Below are 20,747 nucleotides of genomic sequence, written 5' to 3'. Positions count from 1 at the left end.
CTGGCCTCACTGCAAAAAAGGGAGCCAGAATCCAGAATGGGGGCATTAGGAGGTAACGCGAAGGGCAAAGAGACGGCCTGAAACCAGATATCGGTTGAGACGGAGAATTTGTTTCATACAGGGCAGTGAGTCTTAAGGATCAAATGAGAAGGCACTCTGAGAGAATAGATTCCTTATCTGGCTTTATTCCTCCATGCTGCTGTAGTCTTTCATTGTTATTTTTACCAACTCACCTTAAAACCAAGGGCCCAGCATAACGGATCTTTTTCTTCTGCATTTATTGCAAGCAAAACTCCCCCCAAAAAAACAAAACATGTAGTCCCTGTAGGGACTCTGTCAAACTAGGGACCATGCAATCAGTGTAGCTAAATGTTCACCCTTGGTTGCCTCTTGTATGTTTTTTTTGTTCATTAATTCTTTTAAATTGTTGCCCCTTCTTGTTCTTGATTTGATCATACAGTAAATTACTGTACAGTGTACTGTTGCTACACTGAATCAAACTAATCTTTAGTCAATTCAGTACTTAAAACATTGCCTTCCTAAGATGGGGTTTAAAGTTCTATGTTGACCAAAAATCGACTCATAAAATTATTCTGTTGATTAAAAAACGAATGCTGCAGACAATTTTTTTTTGTAACCGCTGATGCAATAAAAGCACCAGTTGTGAATGTTGTTGTGAATGTACATGTGCCAGGGCAGTTAGGTGTACAAATACCATATTGTATGAGATAAACGTACTAAGTCAAGGCGGCATCAGGCAGGGCACATCAGTGAAATAAGAACCTGTATTTGTATGACCTTCAGCCATTTGGAGCATAGATGTAGGAGATGTGAGAGTCTCTGGAGAATGTGTGTGTGTATGAATTTGTCACCTGCAGGTGCAAAGTTGTTAGATTGGTGAGAAGGGCAGAGGCCCTGTACACTCAGCGAACAAGAGCAATGCAGGACAGGTAATCTCAGCTCCCAAAGCCCATAGCAGCTCCAGACAGGCGGACAGACACTTGGCTCCCCCACAAAATAGTCATATGCCAGAAACAGTGGTAGGTTCGCAGCAAAGCACAGGAGCTGCAGAGCCCAGGCAAAAGAGGAACGAGAAGAGACGTAGAGCACTGAAACCCCTGAACTATACCCGCTAAAGCTCCCCTCAGGGCAGGCCAAAGCAGAAGTTGGGTCACCCTGGCTGCCAGATGGTCTTTAAAGTCCCTAACAGCAAGACAAACCTGGGCTGAAGAGGGGAAGCTTCCCCCAGAGCACCCAGGCTTCGGCTGGTCTCACTCGGCCCAAAGTGCTTGTTTTACATAACTACTAACATGCTGAACTTCTACTGGAATCATTTCACAAAAGTAAAAAAAAAATAAATGTCGACCATTTGTTTTCAATAATCAGCTTTGTCAAAACGCAACACTGATGTTATTTAACACAAGAGTTATTTTTCACAAGGTTTAATAAAGCGACTCCTATATCTAACAAAATTGTGTGTCCCCTGCATCTCATTGGCTTCGGCACAATCCCCATTCTTAGAAATTGTTTTGGCCTTGCATACGCTTCCAGACCATGTGTGTCAAACCAAGTACTTTTTATGCGTCAAGATATTGTGTGCTTAAATATTTTCTCAGTTAAGTAAAAGAGGTTTTTTATCTCCAGTCAAATGACATCAATGTGAAAAGATTATCAATATTATTTAACTTTAAGAAGTACTCATCGAATGATGAGACAGCCATTTGCTCGCGTTTTATCAATACATTCTGCCATAACCCTTTGAGGACATTCTCAATCTTGATAAGGGCCAAAACGATAATGAGTTTAACAACCTTGGTGTAGACAAATCAACGTTCAGCGATTTAAAATGATAAAACCCTAGCCCCACTAAACCCTCATCCCCAGCATTTTATGTCAGTAATATGTGCATGTCTTTTTTTATTATATCAGTTTCCATGGCATTGTTACAGCACAACATAGGGGCCTGATTTACTTACTCACTTTGTTGTTTTTGTTTGGGTGGAAATATCTCTTGAAATAATGTACATGAGGAATATTTTTTAAATTTCAATTTATCTTAACTCATTCTTATCAATGTTTTGTAATCTTCCATATCTAACTAGTTCGAAGACTGTAGGAGAGCAAGAAATCCATTCACTAAAACAGGCACTGGGAGTAACAGTATGAAAAAGAAATGTTTTGCTTTTGTGGTGACCTTAAGGGATGCGGTCTTTTCCCACTTCTCCCTCTGAAGGGACGTTGGGTGTCCCACGTGTTGGCGACATTGTCAAGTTGAGAGTGGATCACTGCGTTCTGCCCTCGTCCTGCCCTGGCGGCTCGGTGACAGCCTCTTGACGGTCCATCAGCAAGGAAATGGGTGGAGAGGAGTCGCTGGCGCAGGGGGAAGAGGACATGCAAAACTGCTGACGAGGCTTTCTGCCGCACTGTCGCCTCACTCAGCGTAATGAGAGATGTGGATGACAGGGATGAAAGCGAGTGGAAGTTAAAAAACAGGTTGGGGGTTAGTGTTGGATTGGGACGAAATGGAAGGAATGGTGAGATTGATACCAGAGCGCGTTCCAGCTCTACTTAGGTGTCACTTTAAGTGGAGTACTCTGTTCTGTTAAAACCGACATTTTCTCATGTTTCTTTACATTATAATTAATGACTAACCTTCACACCATTGAATGCCGATGAAAGGAAAGAACAGAGAACGAGGGGGGACAGCTTCTGTTCCAACTGTCATGCTTTGGAGCGCCGTGAATTAATTATCTTTACTTCAAAAGCACACGTGTTTATTTATTTGGTTTGAAACTGGAAATCTTGAGTCGCACTGTGCCGTCTCATGCTGTAGCATTGTTTTTAAATCAAATAAATCAAAATAAGCTAACTGTAAAGCTCTTTGGTAAACATATCAAGTCTGACTCCATGTACAGCCCATTGGAAAAATCATCTTACCCTTTTGTTGTTTCTTTTTTTAAATGTCATGTCATCTGACCTTTATGGAAGAATGGTAGATAATCTAACATTAGAGCCCACCAGCCATAGAGTGATAGACTGGTGAATAGACTTGAATACAAGAGTAATCCTGGCTGTTAAACGCTGCAGAAATCTGAGAATGGGTCTGCACATTACAGTTATTGTTCAAGCTACAGAGGTATGATTTAATTCACAGATATTTTTAAAAGTTAGAATAAAATCAAGCTGAAAGTTTTTGTAGCTTCTTTTGGAAAACTTTAATTCTGACCCGTTATTGTAAAGGATAGTGTGCTGAAACTCTAATCTATAATTAAAATGCTGTTGCACTTTCAGCGCGACTGTAGGAGTACGGCGAGCTGATTTGAAGATAGACCTCTCACATTTTGACTTCACCAAAAGGCCTGCTCACTTTCAGACAGTCTATCACCTTTATAGAGGACCATTGTCAGAGAAAAAGATTAAACATGAACCAGCACAGACAGATTCTGCAAGATGTAATTGAAATTTTTCCAGTTCTTCTTATCACTCTGGTGATAGGATAGCAGCCGAACACGTGCCGCACTCTCAATGGAAACACAACTCGAGCCATCATCGTCAGACATTTTTTATTTATTTTTTTGCCAATGGAAAAACAAAATGAAACCTTTCCCTTTTTTATTTTATTTCCCCTTGAAACCAATTTCACCGATGAGGGGAGACTGATTTGCAGTATATGAGCTTGTCTGTTTGTCTGAGAACAGTGACAGATAATGGAGAACGTGCTATAGGGTGAAAAATGGCTCTTGTGTTGGGCCATGCCTTTCCTGGTTCAGCACCATTTTTACAATAAATATTCCCCTCACTACTTCTTTTTTATTTATTTTTTTTTCTTTTCTTTTGTGGCTTGAAGCAGTGGTGACAAAATAGGCTTATGGGGAAGGAAATAAATAACTTTACTGTGAAGGGTTCCCATATAATCTGGGAACTGTCTTCTTTAGAAAAATAGACAGCATTAGGTGTTTGCTGGAAGTGTTTAAAATGATCTATGTATTTATTTTGGCCTACGTGGTGGAGAAGGGTACCATCTCTTATGATATTCCAAAATGGAAACTTGGGAGGCTGAGGTGGCGATCTACCGGTGCCAAGCAAGATTTCAAATATGTGACATCAGCTTTAATTGTCTGAGTTCTGTTTTCAGCAAAAACATAGTGTACTTACCTGTCATATTTGCGTATTTGTTTCATATCCCCTTTATGGTTTTACAACCTAAACATCTCTGCTGTGTTTGACTCAATTAAGTTTCCGGCTGAGCTTTTTTTGAGCATGTTTACTGCTGTGTTTTTTTTTTTGTTGTTGTTTTTTTTAGAGCATTGTGCCCATTTCCCCTGCAATGCACTTGCAGTGTGTTTTAAATCAGATTAAATTGTGCTGTATAAAAGGCCTTTAAGTCAACAAATCACATATTATTTTCTGTTGCAAAAGCTTTTGAAATATGATTGACGTTCACTTGAAAAAATTACGGAAACCAAAGATGTGAATAGACTTTCTGGCAAGCGGATAAAAGCACAATTACAAAAACATTAGCTAAAAAAAAAACCAAACTCCTTTTTGGCTGACACACAAAAGAATTTGAGAACTGGCAAGCATATAATTTAAGATAGTTAAAGCAGAAATTAGCATTTTATCTTTAGATTTTGTGTTAGCTAAAATGAAAGTTTTAACTCATTCCCTCTTAACTCCTGAATTTAAAAAAAAAGTCCCAGTTCAATACCTTACCTGACTCCTGTGTGTGATGAGAGGTCCAGCTGCCACCGGATTAGTCCAGCGCTATTTCTTTTTAATCAGCCAAGGTATCCAGGTCATCTGCATGTTGTATTCATTCAGTCTTTTCATCCATTTCCCTCCCGCTCTGTGTTTGATTAGAAGAGGACTCAGAGATAAAGAGAAGTAGGGTTTTGATCTGAAACGTTATGAATGACCAGGAAGCTCCTATACATAAAGGCCCTTTAATGTGATCTCAGAAGTATCAAACTTGGTGTTCTGGTTTGCTTCAAAGAAGCAAACTCAGACTCTAATTTGTATATGACAAAACTGCCTAAGGATATTCTCGTGTGGGAAATACGAAGACAGTCAAATAAGAGGGGGGGGATCACTTATTTCCCCCTCATGGGGCTACATAATAAGCAATTAGTTTTCAAAAATTATCCAGGGCTGGGGGAGCAACTCAATTGTTTGTTACTCTCTCAGAAGCAGCTGCATGTTTTCTCTAGGCATTATTGCTCTCAAACACACACTGAGCTATCAGCTTCTTCGCCAGGCATCCATAAAAGTCTGGCTTTGCTATGTCATTAAAGAATAGACTTGGGATTCTGATGCCAAAACCTAATAAAATGACTTATTTGGATTTTAAAAGTATGTTCTTTTGTAGTTTGGCAAAATTATTCATCAGAATGGGGCCAAGACCAAAGCCGATATCTTCCATCTTAAAACAACTTGCTTTCAAATGCTCGTTTGAGTTTGTGCGAATGGTAGCTTTTATGTGTCTCTGATTTGCATTAGATCATTATTCACATTAAAGCCGACGGTTATTTACAAAGAATATTGTATTGGCCTGTGGTCTGTTTCAAAATATGCTCCATTTATCACAATATGCAAAACCGCAAAGTAATTAACAAATACAAAAGTAATTGATTGCTACAGGCCTGAACAGCTTAATATTTTTCACTTCAAGTGGTGATTCTGCATGAATATAATTATTACATTCTGTTTTGCAATATGTGTTTTATATTCAACATTACAGTAAAGGACCAGGGTCTTAATCATTGGTGTATGTGATTGTGAGTTAGGATGGCAAATGGCAACCTCATAAGTCAACAAAAAAGAAAATGATTAGAAACCGAAACACCACAAGGATCATAATAGGAGAGTCCCAAACAAAGCAAAAATTAAATCAAGGTCAGGAGAGAGGTGGTGATGGTGAAGGAGATCTAAAGACTGGTGGTGGCTAAGGTTGAGGAACCCTGGAGGTCGACAGAATCAGGAAACGGAAACGAGCCCATCTGGACACTTTCTCAGATAACTTGGGAACCGGTGCTGAAGGCGGGTCTGCCTTGTTGTAGAACTCAGGAGCAGAAGGTGGGTTCACCTGGACAACCCTCCTCGAATAACAGGAACAAGAAGTGGTTCTCAAACCCCTTGTTGAACTTGGTAACAGGAACATGAAGCAGGATGTCCTGGACCCCCTCAGAGGACCTGGGATCACAAAGACGAGGCTAAATTTGAGGTACCAAAGATGGAGGAGTAGAAAAACAATCAGCGGTGCAGGCAACAAAGATGGGACAGAGGATAATGGGGAGGATTACATCTTTTTCTTTGAAAATCAGTGTATTCATTGGTGTTTCCTCTTTGACATCTTGTAACTGGCTAGTCTTGAAACCTTATGTCATTAATACACTACAATGCACAACTCGCATGTCAGCCAGTACAGACCTGCAAATACCTAACTGGCAATTCAGAAGTGTAACAGCGGTATGTTTACATCAAGGGTGTCCAATCCCAGTTGTCAAGGTCAAGCTGTTTCAAATGCTTTATTGTCTTCTGCAGGTAATCAGACTCTGAAAGAAGATGATGATCCATTTATATGATTCCGGTGTCTAAAACTAGGGAACATCTAAAATATGGAGGACTGACTTTGGACCCCACTGAGTTACTTCAATCCCACGTTACCTCAAGGTCATTTCATTAATCTCACAGCCACAAAGTTTCTGGTTATGGCTTGATGTGAAATATTTTAAATGGGCTCTTAGCAGTTATGCTTTGTCTAAGAGAGACTCAAGAAGTACTGTACAAGAACATACTTCTGGATGCAAGACTTGACACCTAACACCAGATTTACAGATGATTTTCTTTGACCTTAAATGATGTACCTCATTTTGTCTCCTTGAGCTCCTTTTTATGACTCTTGAGCCTTGAATTGTGTCTGTTTACAACTGCAGAGCGCTAACAATTGCTCTCTAGTGCAATCTCAGCTGCTTCTCTCTCACTTTCCATTTTACCCACAACCTGGGGCAATGGCTTTTGAAGAGATTCTATTTGAGACCGTGCATTGAATATTTCACCAGCCCAACCTGTTTTCTTAGTCTGTGTTGTGTTGCTGCTCGCAAGAGGTTTCATTGGCAGTGCAAGGGAATTGCCTGTGGTTGTGCTAGGCCGCGCATATCTTCCATGCTTTACTACTTCTCTGAACCCATTCTGGTTAAGTTGATTTAATCTTAAAAATTAAAATAATCTCAGTGTGATTCAGAATGCAAAGAGTGACTTTTGTGTTTTGCGTGACATGCTCCATTTAGCATAGGTCTTGGTCATCTTTATGACTGCTGCTCAGAATGTATGGATTTCATTTAAAGATTCAGTATTATGAGTGCTTTGCCTTGTATTGTCCATCTCTGTTCCTCGTTACGTTCTTCTTGCTACACAGTTCTATTTTTGAGCCATGCCCTCCAGCCCTATAGGGCAGACTATTGATCAGGCTCTGTATAATCAATCCATCACCTTAAGATCGATCACAAGATGCAAGGAGAAGAAAAAAAAAAGGATGGCGCCAACCCATGCATCACTGCATGTCTACCCGAGATGAATTTTCATGGGTGAGATCAAGTCATCTTCATATTGTATAATTATGAGTTGTTTTATCTACCATCCATTTGGACAATTAAGGCTGTGCTGCTGCATAGACAACAAATTTGTGTTGAACTAAACAGCCTTTAGCATGCATTAAGGATTACAGAAGTCTGAAGACTGCCTTTCTACTGCTGAGAAAGGGGGCTGGGGGAAGCTATCTCAAACTTGTAATAGCTATATTTGCTTTAAAACGGCCTTGGTATGCAGCTGTTTCTTTAAGAGGTGGTATCTGAGATACTCATTGGATGCTATTGTTGGCTGTAAAACAAGGTGCTTCTTTTAGGGCCCTTTGCTACCGAGGGATGTATAAATGAGGGGCTGATGTATTTTATGTGATGCCTTATTGAAAGAGAGAGGGTTTAAAAGGTTTTTATCAGGCAATTCAAAAGCTTGTTCAAGCTTCCTACATCCAATATGAATGCACACAGCTGGATGATGTTATATGAAAACACTCCCATTAGCACCACAAGCTCAGAACAGTGAAATTCTCTACATTTTATTCACTCAGACAGTAAATAAATATACTCACAAACAGACTACAGTTCTATGCAAAGTGTTGAATTTGATAAAACCCAAAAGAATACCAAATAAACATTTTATTTCTCCAACTCTTACATGTTCTATACGTGCAGCATCAATAGCCTGGGTTGAGGCCTCCAACTTCATGGTGTGCTTGGTTTATTATTCTTTTTTCAACTGGAGATCAGAAATTCTGACTTCCCAGTTCAAATAGAATGCAGCATAATATGCTACCAGATAGCTGTGTGTATCACAGCAGTCTTGCTATGTTTTATCCACTGAAGCTTAATCATTCATGCTGTGTTTGTAGGAAGTCATTTCAACATCTTCAAAATCAATGTAAGGGTTTACATTCTCTAGAGAACAAATAAAGACAGCTTTTTATTAGTGCTAACTGTGCTAATCGCTATTTTAAGGTGTTAAGAGCTGCTTACAAAGTAAACTCTAATTGTGTTGTTTTAATATGAGACAGCTTTTAAGCTACATTTTTCTCTATTTTACACACAGTGATGTCGTCTCTATTAAAATATGATTTTGTCAAAGCTCTACAATATAGATGTTACTCTCAGAACATGCTAACCCAGCTACATCACAGACCTTTACTGATAATAAACTTGCATATAAATAATAAGGTTGATTTTTCAGAGTCATTATAGAACTTAGATTGGAAACCAGTCACAAAAATAATCAGTGCGCCTTTAGTCCAGTCTAATTATTATTAGGTTTATCACAGACTTTCTAAATGATTCTTCTTTCAAGGTGACTTTAGTACTGTTGGTGCTTTCAAGGATACGGTTGTCATAGAACTAATGCCGACGTTGACAATTCTTGTTGCCACTTGTTACCAGGAGGTGGAATTTTAAATGTGACTGGTGGAGAACTTCTCTATCATTTATAGATGATTCCCCTGGCAAAGGTGTAGGTCAGATTTGGAATAAGTCTAATGAAGATAAAACAGTGCTATCTAATCAGTTCCTGAAGAGGGAAAATGACTACACTTGATCTGGTGATCAAGTAAAAAAGTGCTCGCCTTTGCGTTTAGTTACTTAATGCTGACTGTGCATGTTATAGTGTATTTATTGCAAGGAAACACTTTTTAAATGAAGTGTAAACTACCTCCTTTGCAGCCTGCAAAGGAGGTAGTTTAAGAGCAGGTATCCTGCTGTGCTTGTCATGAATTTTTCAGTAGGAAAAGCTTTGAAACAATAAGTACAACCCTTTTTGTGGGGTTTCAGTGCTGCTTAAATTTTCTGCATGGCACCAAGTAGTCTTTTTCCTGCTTACAGCCATGGTAATGGGGTAGGGCAATGCTTTTTTTTTGCAAATACACACCTACGCTTACATCATATGGAAAAAAAAATCTTATGTATGCTGAGCCTCTGCTCTTCATGCTGCCCTTATGTTCCGCCTGATGAACTGATTAATTCTCTGTGAGTAGTGTGAGAAACACTTCTGGGAGGCAAAGAGTGAAAGGGAATTCAAGTGACAGGAACTGAATTTCACTTGGTAGGAAGGACTCACTTTGTTAAGCAGACAATAGACGCAAACACTTTCTTCCTACAGATAAATTTCACGTAAACTGTTCAGCCATTTTGGGAGAATATGAAGTTATTGTCTTGGATTGAACAAGATGAAACTGGCTTCTTTTGGGATCTCATTTGCAACGACTTGTGCTGATGTGGTTTTACTCGCATAATGCCCTCTTCAGCAGCTTCCTGGCTGTAGTCCACCAGAGGCAAGACCTTTTCAACCCTTCTGGTCACAGAGTCCGATTGCTCATCTCATTCAGTGTGTTCCACTGTGGTGATGACGCAGCGAAAACGATGAAGGTTAATGAAAGTCAAAGTAGTCTGCAGTGACTTGGATCACCCTGGAAATATAATCAGGGCGGCTTCCTTATAAAGATCATTAAGTGGTGCTTGAGTTTATTGCAGTCACCTGTCTTCACTCTACAGCAGATGTTTGGTGGCTATACATGAGCAGAGTGTACTGAAATAAAACCGTGGGCTTTGTTTGGTGCGTAAAAAGAAAAATTAACCACCATGGCAGTACCATCTGGTCATATTTTAATACTTTTGAACCAGTTGTTACAAATTAGGAAAGCTGAACTTATTAAATGAGTGCAACTAGTGGAAAACAAACAGGATACTTGTTTTACTTAAAATCAATCTTTTAGAAAACTAAAACACCAGCAGCAGTCCATTGAAATTGAACCAGTCATATTGTAGGAATAAATGTTTTCTCAATAGGGTTCAGGTCTCACCAGTTTTCTAGCCCATGAAGCACTGTAACACTGAACCAGCTTTTGGTACCTTTGGCAGTGAGGGCAGGTGCAAATTCCTGCTGAAAAATGAACTCACCATTTCGTAAATCTTGTCAGGAGAAGGAAACATGATGTGCTCAAAGATTTCCGCGCAGATTATGCAAAGTCTGAGTAATAACGCACAGTTGACACCAGCAGATGACATGTCTCCTCAAGTCATCATTGGCTGTAGAAACTTAACACATCTTTCTTTGGAACCAAGAAAATTGGCTTCCAGACATTGACAGAGGACGTTGGATCACCATTGTCCGGTTCTTTTTCTTCTCTTGAAGCAAGCGTCAACTCACTTTGCTTCCCAAATCCATGTGCACCTTGTTCTACCATAAATTCTCTTTTATGGATTCAATAGGATTCAAGAAATCAGTGTTAGCTTCTCGTAACAACTAACTGGACTACAGTGATAATTACCTTGCTGGTATGTCGACATGAATAACAATCAGCATGTGTTTAATCTCAGTCTTCCCCTTTAATATTGCTACATCTTGGAGACAAGATTATGTGAAGTTGCTGTTACGTTAAATCGCTTTGTCCTTCAGCTGTCAATCTAACGTTACCTCACAAAATCTATTATGATTGTTTGCCTGGATTAATTCACTCTATTTAATATTTGCCTAGCATTACAGACATCAATGTCTGTTCTCCCACCGGTAGATGGCACAACCATGAAGAGATAAATTAAAGTCCTTGGTATGCCACCTGCATATTAGTAGCCATAACAGAGATAGCAGGGGATGTTGGACTCTGTAATTGTATTCTGGATAGAAAGTGTGGAGGCCACTGGTCTCATCCATGTTGAGCAGTGATGTGTGGAAAAATGAGAGGAGGGAGAGAGATGGAGAGAGAGAGAGAGAGAGAGGCAGGACCCAGGGGTTGTCTTCACGTCGTCAGTCACGTTGACACCTGGAACTGCTCAATCTCCTTACCTGGGGGATGAAGGAATATCGGGAAGACTGCATGTGTGTGCAGGAGATTAGAAAGGGAGAAGGATAGGAAGCTTGACAAAATGGATGAGAAGGATGAGTATGACTGACAGGGGATAGTGAAGCTGCCATTGAAAAGTTGAGGATGCACACATGACTGTGTGTGTGTGTGTGTGAATAAAAAAAAAATATATATATATATATATATGAATGCATACACAGCACTATCAGTCACTGCATTCAATAGGTTTGCCTATTTTACAGCAAATGTTCATTTTAATGGCTTTATCAGGATCTTACTATAATCAATCTGCATGCACGTTCTACTCTGTCATATTGTGGCTTACCAGAGAAGGCGCTTCTGAGAAATGCTGGAAAGGCTACATTTAAACTACATGAAAGCACGCAAACACTGGAAGCAGAGGCAGCCGGCTATAACGAGCACTTTCCTCCTAAAAGATGCATTGTCTTTCCCGGGCATGTCTATTTTTGCAGCGGAAAAGCGCTCACCTGGAATTGGATATGAACAGAGCAGACTGCATTTCTGTGATCCAACAACTTAATTTTCAAAGTAGCAGACAGAGCTTTAAGCTCATGAATATATGCTCCTCATACCAGCATACTGAGAAATTTGAAGAAGATTTTTTACAGTGGGATTTTACATTGAAAAAACCCTCCTGAGAGTCTCATCCCATAAACTATACAATAGCTTCAAATTTTATGTCCAGTGACTACAGTCTTGTCATTGTATGTAATTACTATCATATTTAATGTCTTTCACAATGTAAACCAAAAATTAAAGGTTTGAGACATTTTAGGGATATCTCTCATCTTGCAAAACATATTGGCCTGAACAAAACCTAAATAGAAGCTGAGTGCTTATTCTTGATTGATTTTGTTTTGGTCCAAAAATAAGTACTTCAGTCGTGTTTCTGATTAGCTGAAGAAGGTTATGGCACACCAATACATTGATTTGTTGTATGGGTCCACAGTGACCTGGTGATATTAGACTTTTTGATTAAAAGTACCAAATAAACTGTTTAATTTGTAATGTGTACAGTTTTTTTGTTTATAATTTATTATTTATCTGACTTCATAGGGTTAAAAATGTTTTTGATACTAGACAGAAAAAACAAACAAACAGTGTAGCAGAAAAGATGAACACAGCGAAAATATTGGTGATGGCTACAAGCTAGAAGCTAACTAAAAAGTGAGCTAATTCAAAAGAAAGCATTTAAATTATTATTTTTTTTTTGCCAGTACAACCACATTAAGATTACACATGCATGAAAACGGCTATATTAGCCCTTGAGCGTGCGAGAACTGAGGAAAATAATAGTTTTACGTGTGTGGGGTCGGTTGGACCCCATTTGTAAACACAAGGGTCAAGATTAGTCATACCTAGATCGCATTGCTTAACAGAGATTATGTTATGAACCATTTCCTTTAATTTATAAAAAGTGAAAATCAAAATTCTGAGTTTTCATATATTGTGCTCTTCCGCAAGTGTATAAAGTCTTGTAAGCCGGTGTCGATGCAAGTCTTCTTACAACTAGAGGGAAGGTTTACATATTCTATAAATTTACATTTAAACCTGTCGTAGAGTCATTTAGTCATATACTGCATTAACCCCTGTTGTATCTATAACGTAGCAGATTTTTAAAAAGAAGTGGTGATCTGGAATCATTCTGGAAATAACCATTCACACCATTTCAACACAAAATACCTCCTTTCACAAAAAGACAGAGGTACCGATTTTCACATAAACAAGCACAAAATTCCTAAAAAGAAAAACAAAACAAAACAAAAAAAAACTTTGTATAAGCTGCATGACTGTCCCCTGTGTCCGTGTGTTTGGGCTTGTGTCACTAGTGGCTGTCAACTACTTTGTTTTTTGTTTTTTTTGTTTTTTCCCACATTTCTACTCTGAAGATTTTGCTGTAATAAATATTAACTTGCTGCTTTTAGTGCTTTTCTGCTCTGTGGTTTTATTAGCTGTTCTGTGCTTTATATTCTAGCTGATTTTCACTGTCTGTCAGTGTCTAGACAGACGAGGCAAACACTCGTAGCAGAGCAGCTGTAGACAGATGAGCTGGCCCTGCACACAGTTGGTAGCCAAGTGAGGGAACAAAAACACAAACAAAGGTCACCTTACCTCTAAACCCAGGCAGCCTGGAGAAGAAGTCAGAGCTCACCACGGATGCAGCAGCAACCTCACTCTGCGTTTTCTCCTCCTCTCTGCAGCGATGAACTTTCCCCGGACTCATCTGTGGGGCAGGAAGGGAAGGGAGGTGAGGGGGAGCCGCAGGGTGAGGACCAGCCACAACCAGAACCAGAACCGCCACAGCCGGAACAGCAGGAGCAAAAGCATGAACCCCAGACTCTGCCGTCACAGCCCCAGCCTGAGCCAGAGCCCCAGGCTGAACCTCAGCCACAATTGGACGTTGAACCCCAATCCGAACCTGAACCCGAGCCTTCACCGGAGCCCGATCCTCAGCCCCAAGACGAGTCCGTGACCGATGCCGCGCCACAGGACCCTCCTGAAGCCCCGTCGCCTTGCCGTGAGGAGAAGATGGCGGTTGAGGCAGAGAATCACAAATCAGAGGAGGTTGCTGAGGCAAAGACAAGACATGAAAGAGATGAGGTGCAAGGTGAGAGCAGCGAAGGCAAGCCAACGCAAGGGGAAGAGGACGAGGAAGAGGGAGGAGCAAAAGGAGGCGGTGCAGGCAGAAGGGCCAGTCTACATCACACAGCCTCACCCCTGAGGGTGCAGCGCAACGGGGCCGGCTCACACTCCGCCTCCTCTGACTATGAACTCTCGCTTGACCTCAAAACCAAGCAGGTACGGTTGTCCTGGGGATGGGGCGGAGGGGTATGTTAGTATATTTTGGGGGCGTGGGGAGGGGATGGATAGATTGTGTTGGCTTGTGTCTGCTTTACTTTTTGTGGTCAGACTCTGTGGTGTGGCTCAGTTTCTGAATGATAACCAGGGCATTTAGGTGACATATTTGATTTGCTTTAATAAGATATTTGTCTCTGTTTGTTTGAGTTCATCTGGTTATTGTGGATAATTTAAACGGGTTTTAAGGATGTTTACCCACTATCATAACATTATCATTGTCATGCCATCATTTCATCAACATCTCCACTTGATATTGTGAAGCTAAGCTTGAAATCTCCGTTTCAAAATATTTAAAAAGTATAACAGTTTTGTTTTACTGACTCAAGTCAGTTATGACATTTAAGGCATTTTGATAGTTTATTTTAAACAATTGTATGTGACTGTACAGTGACTTCCATGTTCACAGGTCTGTCTTGTAATCATGTTTTTCACCAGGGGAACAGAAATCATCCACATCACATAATTGTCACCATTAAACATTTGCCATTCATTTCCATCATCATTCCTCTCAACAACATTCTTCAGCCCATGGATTTTCGAGCAGGTAAGGCGGGTAAAAGTTAGTCCAGTTGGCTCGGCCCAAAAATGTTCTACTGGGTTCTGAAAATGTTTTCTTTATTGATTTTACTGACCAAAGATGTTTCCTTCAAATCCCTTTCAGTCCCTTCCTTTCGCTATGGAATATATTTCAAAACACACTCGGTAGCATTTCACAGATTTTTGAAGCTTTGCTGATTTTCATGCTTTTGTTTTACTGTGCCATCGATATAATTCGAGTGATTTAGGAACAGACATCAAAACCCTACTGAGTTGTAGCGTGTTGCGTCAATAAAATCAATACCATTTGCATCCAGTAGAATAACACTATGTTCTGTCAGCATTACGTGGTCTAGATTAGTTTTGAGTAGCACTTAAATAATTCACGCACCATTGAGTCTCAGGATGCTGCTGTCCCTCCTTTCTGTTGTTCTTGGCAACAGTATAGTTTGACCCTGCCAGCGTTTCTGCAAATCAACCTCAATACAGTGTTCCCAGACGGAATGAATTCGGTTGAGTAAGCTACACTTAAGCCTTGACAATCCGTCAGATGAAATGCACAAACCTTCATCACTTAGTTTTTAAACACATCTGGCTCAACACGTACAACTACAGTCTAATATATACATATATATAATATATATATAAAGTCTTTGCTTCCACTGATGGAAATGGATTTGTTTGCTGAAGTATTAGCTAACACTAGCATGCACATTTTCTGTTTGTTGTGTGAACCTACAGGAAAATAAGTTGTTTTGGTTGGTTCTTCTTCTCCTATGCTGTGCCTTGCACTGAGGAGGTCTGAACAGACAGATGTAGAGCTCCATGAGAACATGCTGTACAGTTTCTTCAGTCAGGGTTATATCAATAAAATAACCTGCAAGTCCTACGAGATAGGCGCACGGAAATAGGCTGTGATTGTATAAAAATAAAAACTACTTAAGGCACAGTGGGGGACCAATTGATGATATCACACGCAGTAGAGGACAAGAAATACTAGGAGTTGAATTTAATAAAAGGACTCCGATACCAATCATTCCTCTTGCTCTGTCCCTTCTGCCCATATATTGGTTTGGCCCCAATCTAAATATGTAAATTTGGGTTGAGGCATCACTATTTTTTTCTGTTTACTTTTCCCAGTTTTACTTTTAAAAGTAAAAAAAAATAATAATAAAAAAATGCTGTTGGAAACAAGTGTTTCTAATCCCCTAAACATATTTCAGTGTGACAAATGTGCATTTTTCATATCGTATAGCTTGGTGGTTAGAGTTCCTCCAATAAAAATCACAAGATTCACTTCTCCGAATGGAGCCGCTACTGAAACTTGTAGGATGTACTTGTGAAGGACGGTTTGTCAACACCCCCCCCTGTCATCTCTATTCACTCCGTTTTGACTGGATTTCCTCCCTCATCACTCCCTTAATCGAGGCTCAAAGTTCTTTTAACCTCAAGTCACCTCCCCCCCTTCGCTCTTTTAATCTCAAATCTGAGAGTCCCTCTTTTCTACTATCTCCCTGTCAACGAGGCTTGAGATACACGATCGCCTGGATTGATCTTCTGTCCACACAGGTGGGGGTGCAGGGGCTTGATGGATCTCTGGATCAATGTCAAAGTAATTGGATCTGCTGGGCGATACCTTTATTGCCACGGAAGAACCTGGTGATGGATTGTTTAAGCCACTTAAATCTGAGCATTAAAGCCTGTGAAACATGTGACACCTTTCTAAACTGAATATATTTTAAACGTGTAGATTTTCATTTAGATGCTGTGTTTTCCCTTTGCTGTTCACTTACCAGGTCATACAAATATGTCTAATTTAAATTTTAGCTCTTAAATGTAGTTTCCACAAATGTAATTTGAATTGTACGAAATGTACGAAACATGCAGCTTTACATTTTGCAAATGTACTCAAGCAGAACTGTGATAACATTTGTGTCACTAAAATTTCACTGCAGTTATTTTTATAGTAAGTTATGATTCTGGCAGCATGGAGGAATGAGAAGCCAACGACACCAATCAAGTGGTCAGAATGCAGTTCAACTAATATTAAACTGGAAAAATCTACCTCAAATTGCTTCTTTAATGTAAATTGCAAGATCACTTTAGACCTCATCTTACTTTTCTATCTCACTTAAATTCAGGAAAATGTAAATGAAAAACATACATTTCAAATATGTTTCAAGACTATCTCCCAGTTTGTCTAATTCAGTAATCCTGCTTACCATAAATGCACCAACAAAACATGTCTGCCTTCTGCTGATAACATGTGATCTTTTCCATTGTCATCCTTGTTTTGCGCTACAGTCAGCATTCCTTAAATCCCATTATTACCATTACATAGCCATAATCATATCATTAATCATGCAAATGTTTCTATGCTGTAAAAACAGCTTGCATGAGCTTGAAAGCTAATAATCCTTCCTTTGCATTTAGATTTTTTTTTTTTGTCTTTTTTTTTGGAGCATGTGGGATCTAATGGTGTGTTGTCTTCCTTGCAACAGATTGCCTACCTCAACATAATGCGTGTCATTTTCAAGTGGAAAATGACATGCATAATGTGAATGCTTCCATAAAAAGCAGATATATTTAGGTATTATACAAGACATTTCGGAGGAGGTTATTTTACGGGGAAATCTTTTTCATTATAGTTTGTAACCCATTATGTCATGTCTTGCGGTAAAGAGGGCTTTTACAGACCCGTGTCCTTTACTGTAGATATTTATATTCCAAATTAAGTCATTATTGACTTTTAATATAATTTGCTGATATTTTCTCATTTATTCGCATTCATGCCCCTTAACTTTGAGGAAAATGACTAATGCAAACCCAACCTGCGTGCTATTATTGTTTCGGCACCTTTTTCGTTTCTCCTTCGGAGGGGAACCGGAGGTCATTATGGTGCTGATCTGTCTGTCGAGATTGATTTAGAAACAGCAGCGGAACAGAGCACTGCCAATCCCTCAAATGACTGTGCTACCAAAATAATCTTTCTCCCCATCACAGCTTAGTGAAGTAATCACAAGTAGAGCTGACAGGGGGCTAATAGGGTGAATTTTTAACAGCGCCAATCTTGGTGCGGTCATCTGTCTCACAGCCCTTTTTTTGTATATGTGACCTTCTTTTTGACACACTTGTTTTCATGCGTCTTGTGCTCTTTTCATCTGTCCATTTCCTTCTATGACCTTTTCTTTCTCCACACTCTGCCGCTCAGAAATAGGAAGAGATAATTTTTTTTCTTTCCCCATTGACATGAGTCAGTTAATTAATGGTAAAAGTTTCCTGAAACATTTGTGGCGGTATTTGTAATTTGTAAGAAAAACGACCCTTCTGCACACCATGTGGGAGTCTCAAAAAATATTTTAGGTGGGTCTAAACGTGAGGAAATAAAGGGATTTTGTATGTATCCATAAAGTATCTGTTCTGCTTTTGATGCAGTTTGATTCCTAATGGTTTGTGTATGCTGTATTGAGATTGATGGTGTTCTGATGCAACAGTAGAGGATATATTACTTGAGTCATTTTCATCACATTATATGGTCAACTGACTGAAAATTAAATTTCATGGCTCCATTAAGAGCCTCAAGTAATCAAAATATTATTAGCCAAATGAATCCTAATGTAAGTGATGCCGTCAGTTTTACTTTAGGATTCGAAAGCCTGCATGCCAAGGTGAGTGAAGCATCTGCATGGCGTCACATTAGATTACGTAGTTTTATTGAGTTAGTGCCGTAAAATTTGAGCTCCAGTTGCTTGAGTTCTGTAGCAGTGGTGCACATGTACAGTATGCCAGACAGATTTTAGGGGAAAAAATCCAAATTATGACGGAAAAAATAAAGTTTAAGCAGCTCTGACAAGATATCTTTGAATGACCAGAGGAAAAGAATTGGACCTGTTTTATATACGTATATAAAAAATTGTCAAAAGTTTGTAGATATTAAAGATGTCAAGGGTTGTCGTTTCCCACATGTCATGCCTTTGAAATTTTGATTATACTTGCATGGAGATGAATACATATGCAAATTAGAAGAGGACTTCACTTAGTAACTCATGATTTTTAGGTTCTTATGTAAAAGGTAACACTTATGTTTCAGTGATATCTGTTTGGGACTTCCACAAGCAGGCACCCGATATCAGTTTAAAAGTTTAAAATATTTACATCGAAATACTTAAGAAGATAGAGTTCATCCCTCAAGAGACTAACCGACTTTAGTTCACAATGTTAAATAATGTTGGCTAAACAAGATAAAGAGAATGTAGTACAAGCAGCTGTGTTTAGTGTGAAACTTCTGCATTGCTGGATAAAAATACAAAAAAACAATTAGCATTGAAATCTCAGTCAACAAAGCTACAATTTGAGTTGTACCACTGCCCAGCTGTCATTCCAATACTGTTAGCATGATATCAGATTTGATGCACCTTCCTCTCCAACTGTAATGTCTTTGTTCTTTTTAGTTGTCATAATTCTGTTTGAATGACCAAGAGTATCAGTTTCACCCTTAAGTAAAGAAAGCAACACGGACCAAATGCTTCCCACCCCAGGCTAAAATGAAAGCTAAGCAAATAAGATCAACTGCCACATCCAATCAAATACTACACAACTAATCTCTGGACTCAAGGACACCTCCACAGCTGATGTTAGGCAGAATTGGTTTGGATAAGGGACAGTTCTCCAGACAGTAAGGTCATTATTATTATGACAATGCACATTTCATAAAGTGCCTAATGGAGAATTTAGTTGGAGATAAAGTGCACCCAGTACAAAGCAGTTTCAGTTAAAAAGTGATAAATATTCACACTGAGTTTGACCAGACATGACAGCTACTGCAGATACAGTAGAGCGGCAGGCCTGTGTCCTTTTCAGAAACTACCTTAATATTCTTCGTACGTTTCACTTTGCTCGCAAAGCCTCTGCAGAGAAATGTAAATGGGCTAGATGAGATGGATTTTCAGCGTCATTTACTTTTTCTAAAGAGCTTTACATGTGATTTCTGTTCTTCCAATGACGACGCCAGAAGCGGCATCTTGTTGAGCTGGCCACTTATCAGAAATTGCTAACCCGGGGGCCATTATAGTCTGTCGGTGCTTTTTAATGGAAGTCTGCCCATGCTGGTGTGGTGACTTTGTCCTGCACTTAAGTAAAAGAAGATCAAAGTTACAAGTTGAGTTGACAGGAGGGTTGTTTTGTGTGCACCAAACTAATCCTCGTTTATACCCATGATTGTGATACCACAGCAAAGTTGAATTATTGCAAGAAGTGAAATAATAGAATGAATTTCTAGTTTCTTAAACCGACTCCCATTTTTCTGTAAATAGAGATTTCCAATTAGAAATACTGATAACGTGTATTTCGTCAACTTTCAATTCAAATCTGTCAAGGCTGAAATCTCCTCTGCACTTTTGTCCAAAACTAGAAATCATATTCGTTTAGCACTGAATAAAAAGGATCTCAGAGTGACTTGTGAAGATAAGCACTTATTTATTTACTTATTTTATTCAAAAGATGCCAATAGACTCGCTGTTTTGGGAATTTTAAAGAGGTTTCATTTAGTGTTTGCAAAGCTGCCAGATGAGAATGGCAATTTCCCATCTCTTTTCCATTTCCTACACTACTTGAGTCATTTTTCACAGGCTCTAGGAATGACTTGATCAGTTTCAGCCAATTGTATGATGACGGCATTAATGTAGAAATTATGTTTGAGCTTCACTTGTAAAGATTTGGTTAAAACACTGTGCGAAAATTGCTAAAGTAGTGCCGTCTGCTTTTGACTTGGAAAAAAAATGTCACACATACACTTTGAACTTTTGATATTAATCATGTTGCAATACATTGAAACTTTAGAGTTTTATTAGGTTTTCATACTATAGAACAATGCAGTGTCGTACATCATTGTAAGGTAACAGAAAAATAAGTGGCACGCCTTTGTTTTCAG

The 20,747-nt window shown here is 39.2% G+C and overlaps 1 protein-coding gene across 3 annotated transcripts in view; it reads left to right on the top strand.

Moving 5' to 3' along the window:
* iqsec3a (IQ motif and Sec7 domain ArfGEF 3a) overlaps positions 1 to 20,747 on the top strand; it is an 84,887-nt gene that overhangs the window by 31,574 nt on the left and 32,566 nt on the right. For all 3 annotated transcript variants that reach the window (XM_007564046.2, XM_016677364.1, XM_007564047.2), the window contains exon 3: positions 13,624 to 14,221. In XM_007564046.2, the coding sequence (XP_007564108.1) occupies positions 13,624 to 14,221 (598 nt within the window). The remainder of the gene's footprint in view (positions 1 to 13,623; positions 14,222 to 20,747) is intronic.

The sequence above is a fragment of the Poecilia formosa genome, unplaced genomic scaffold, assembly GCF_000485575.1.
Source record: "Poecilia formosa unplaced genomic scaffold, Poecilia_formosa-5.1.2 Scaffold154, whole genome shotgun sequence".
NCBI lineage: Eukaryota > Metazoa > Chordata > Actinopteri > Cyprinodontiformes > Poeciliidae > Poecilia > Poecilia formosa.
The sequence above is the reverse complement of the archived record's forward strand: the minus strand, read 5'-3'. Positions and strand labels throughout refer to the sequence as shown.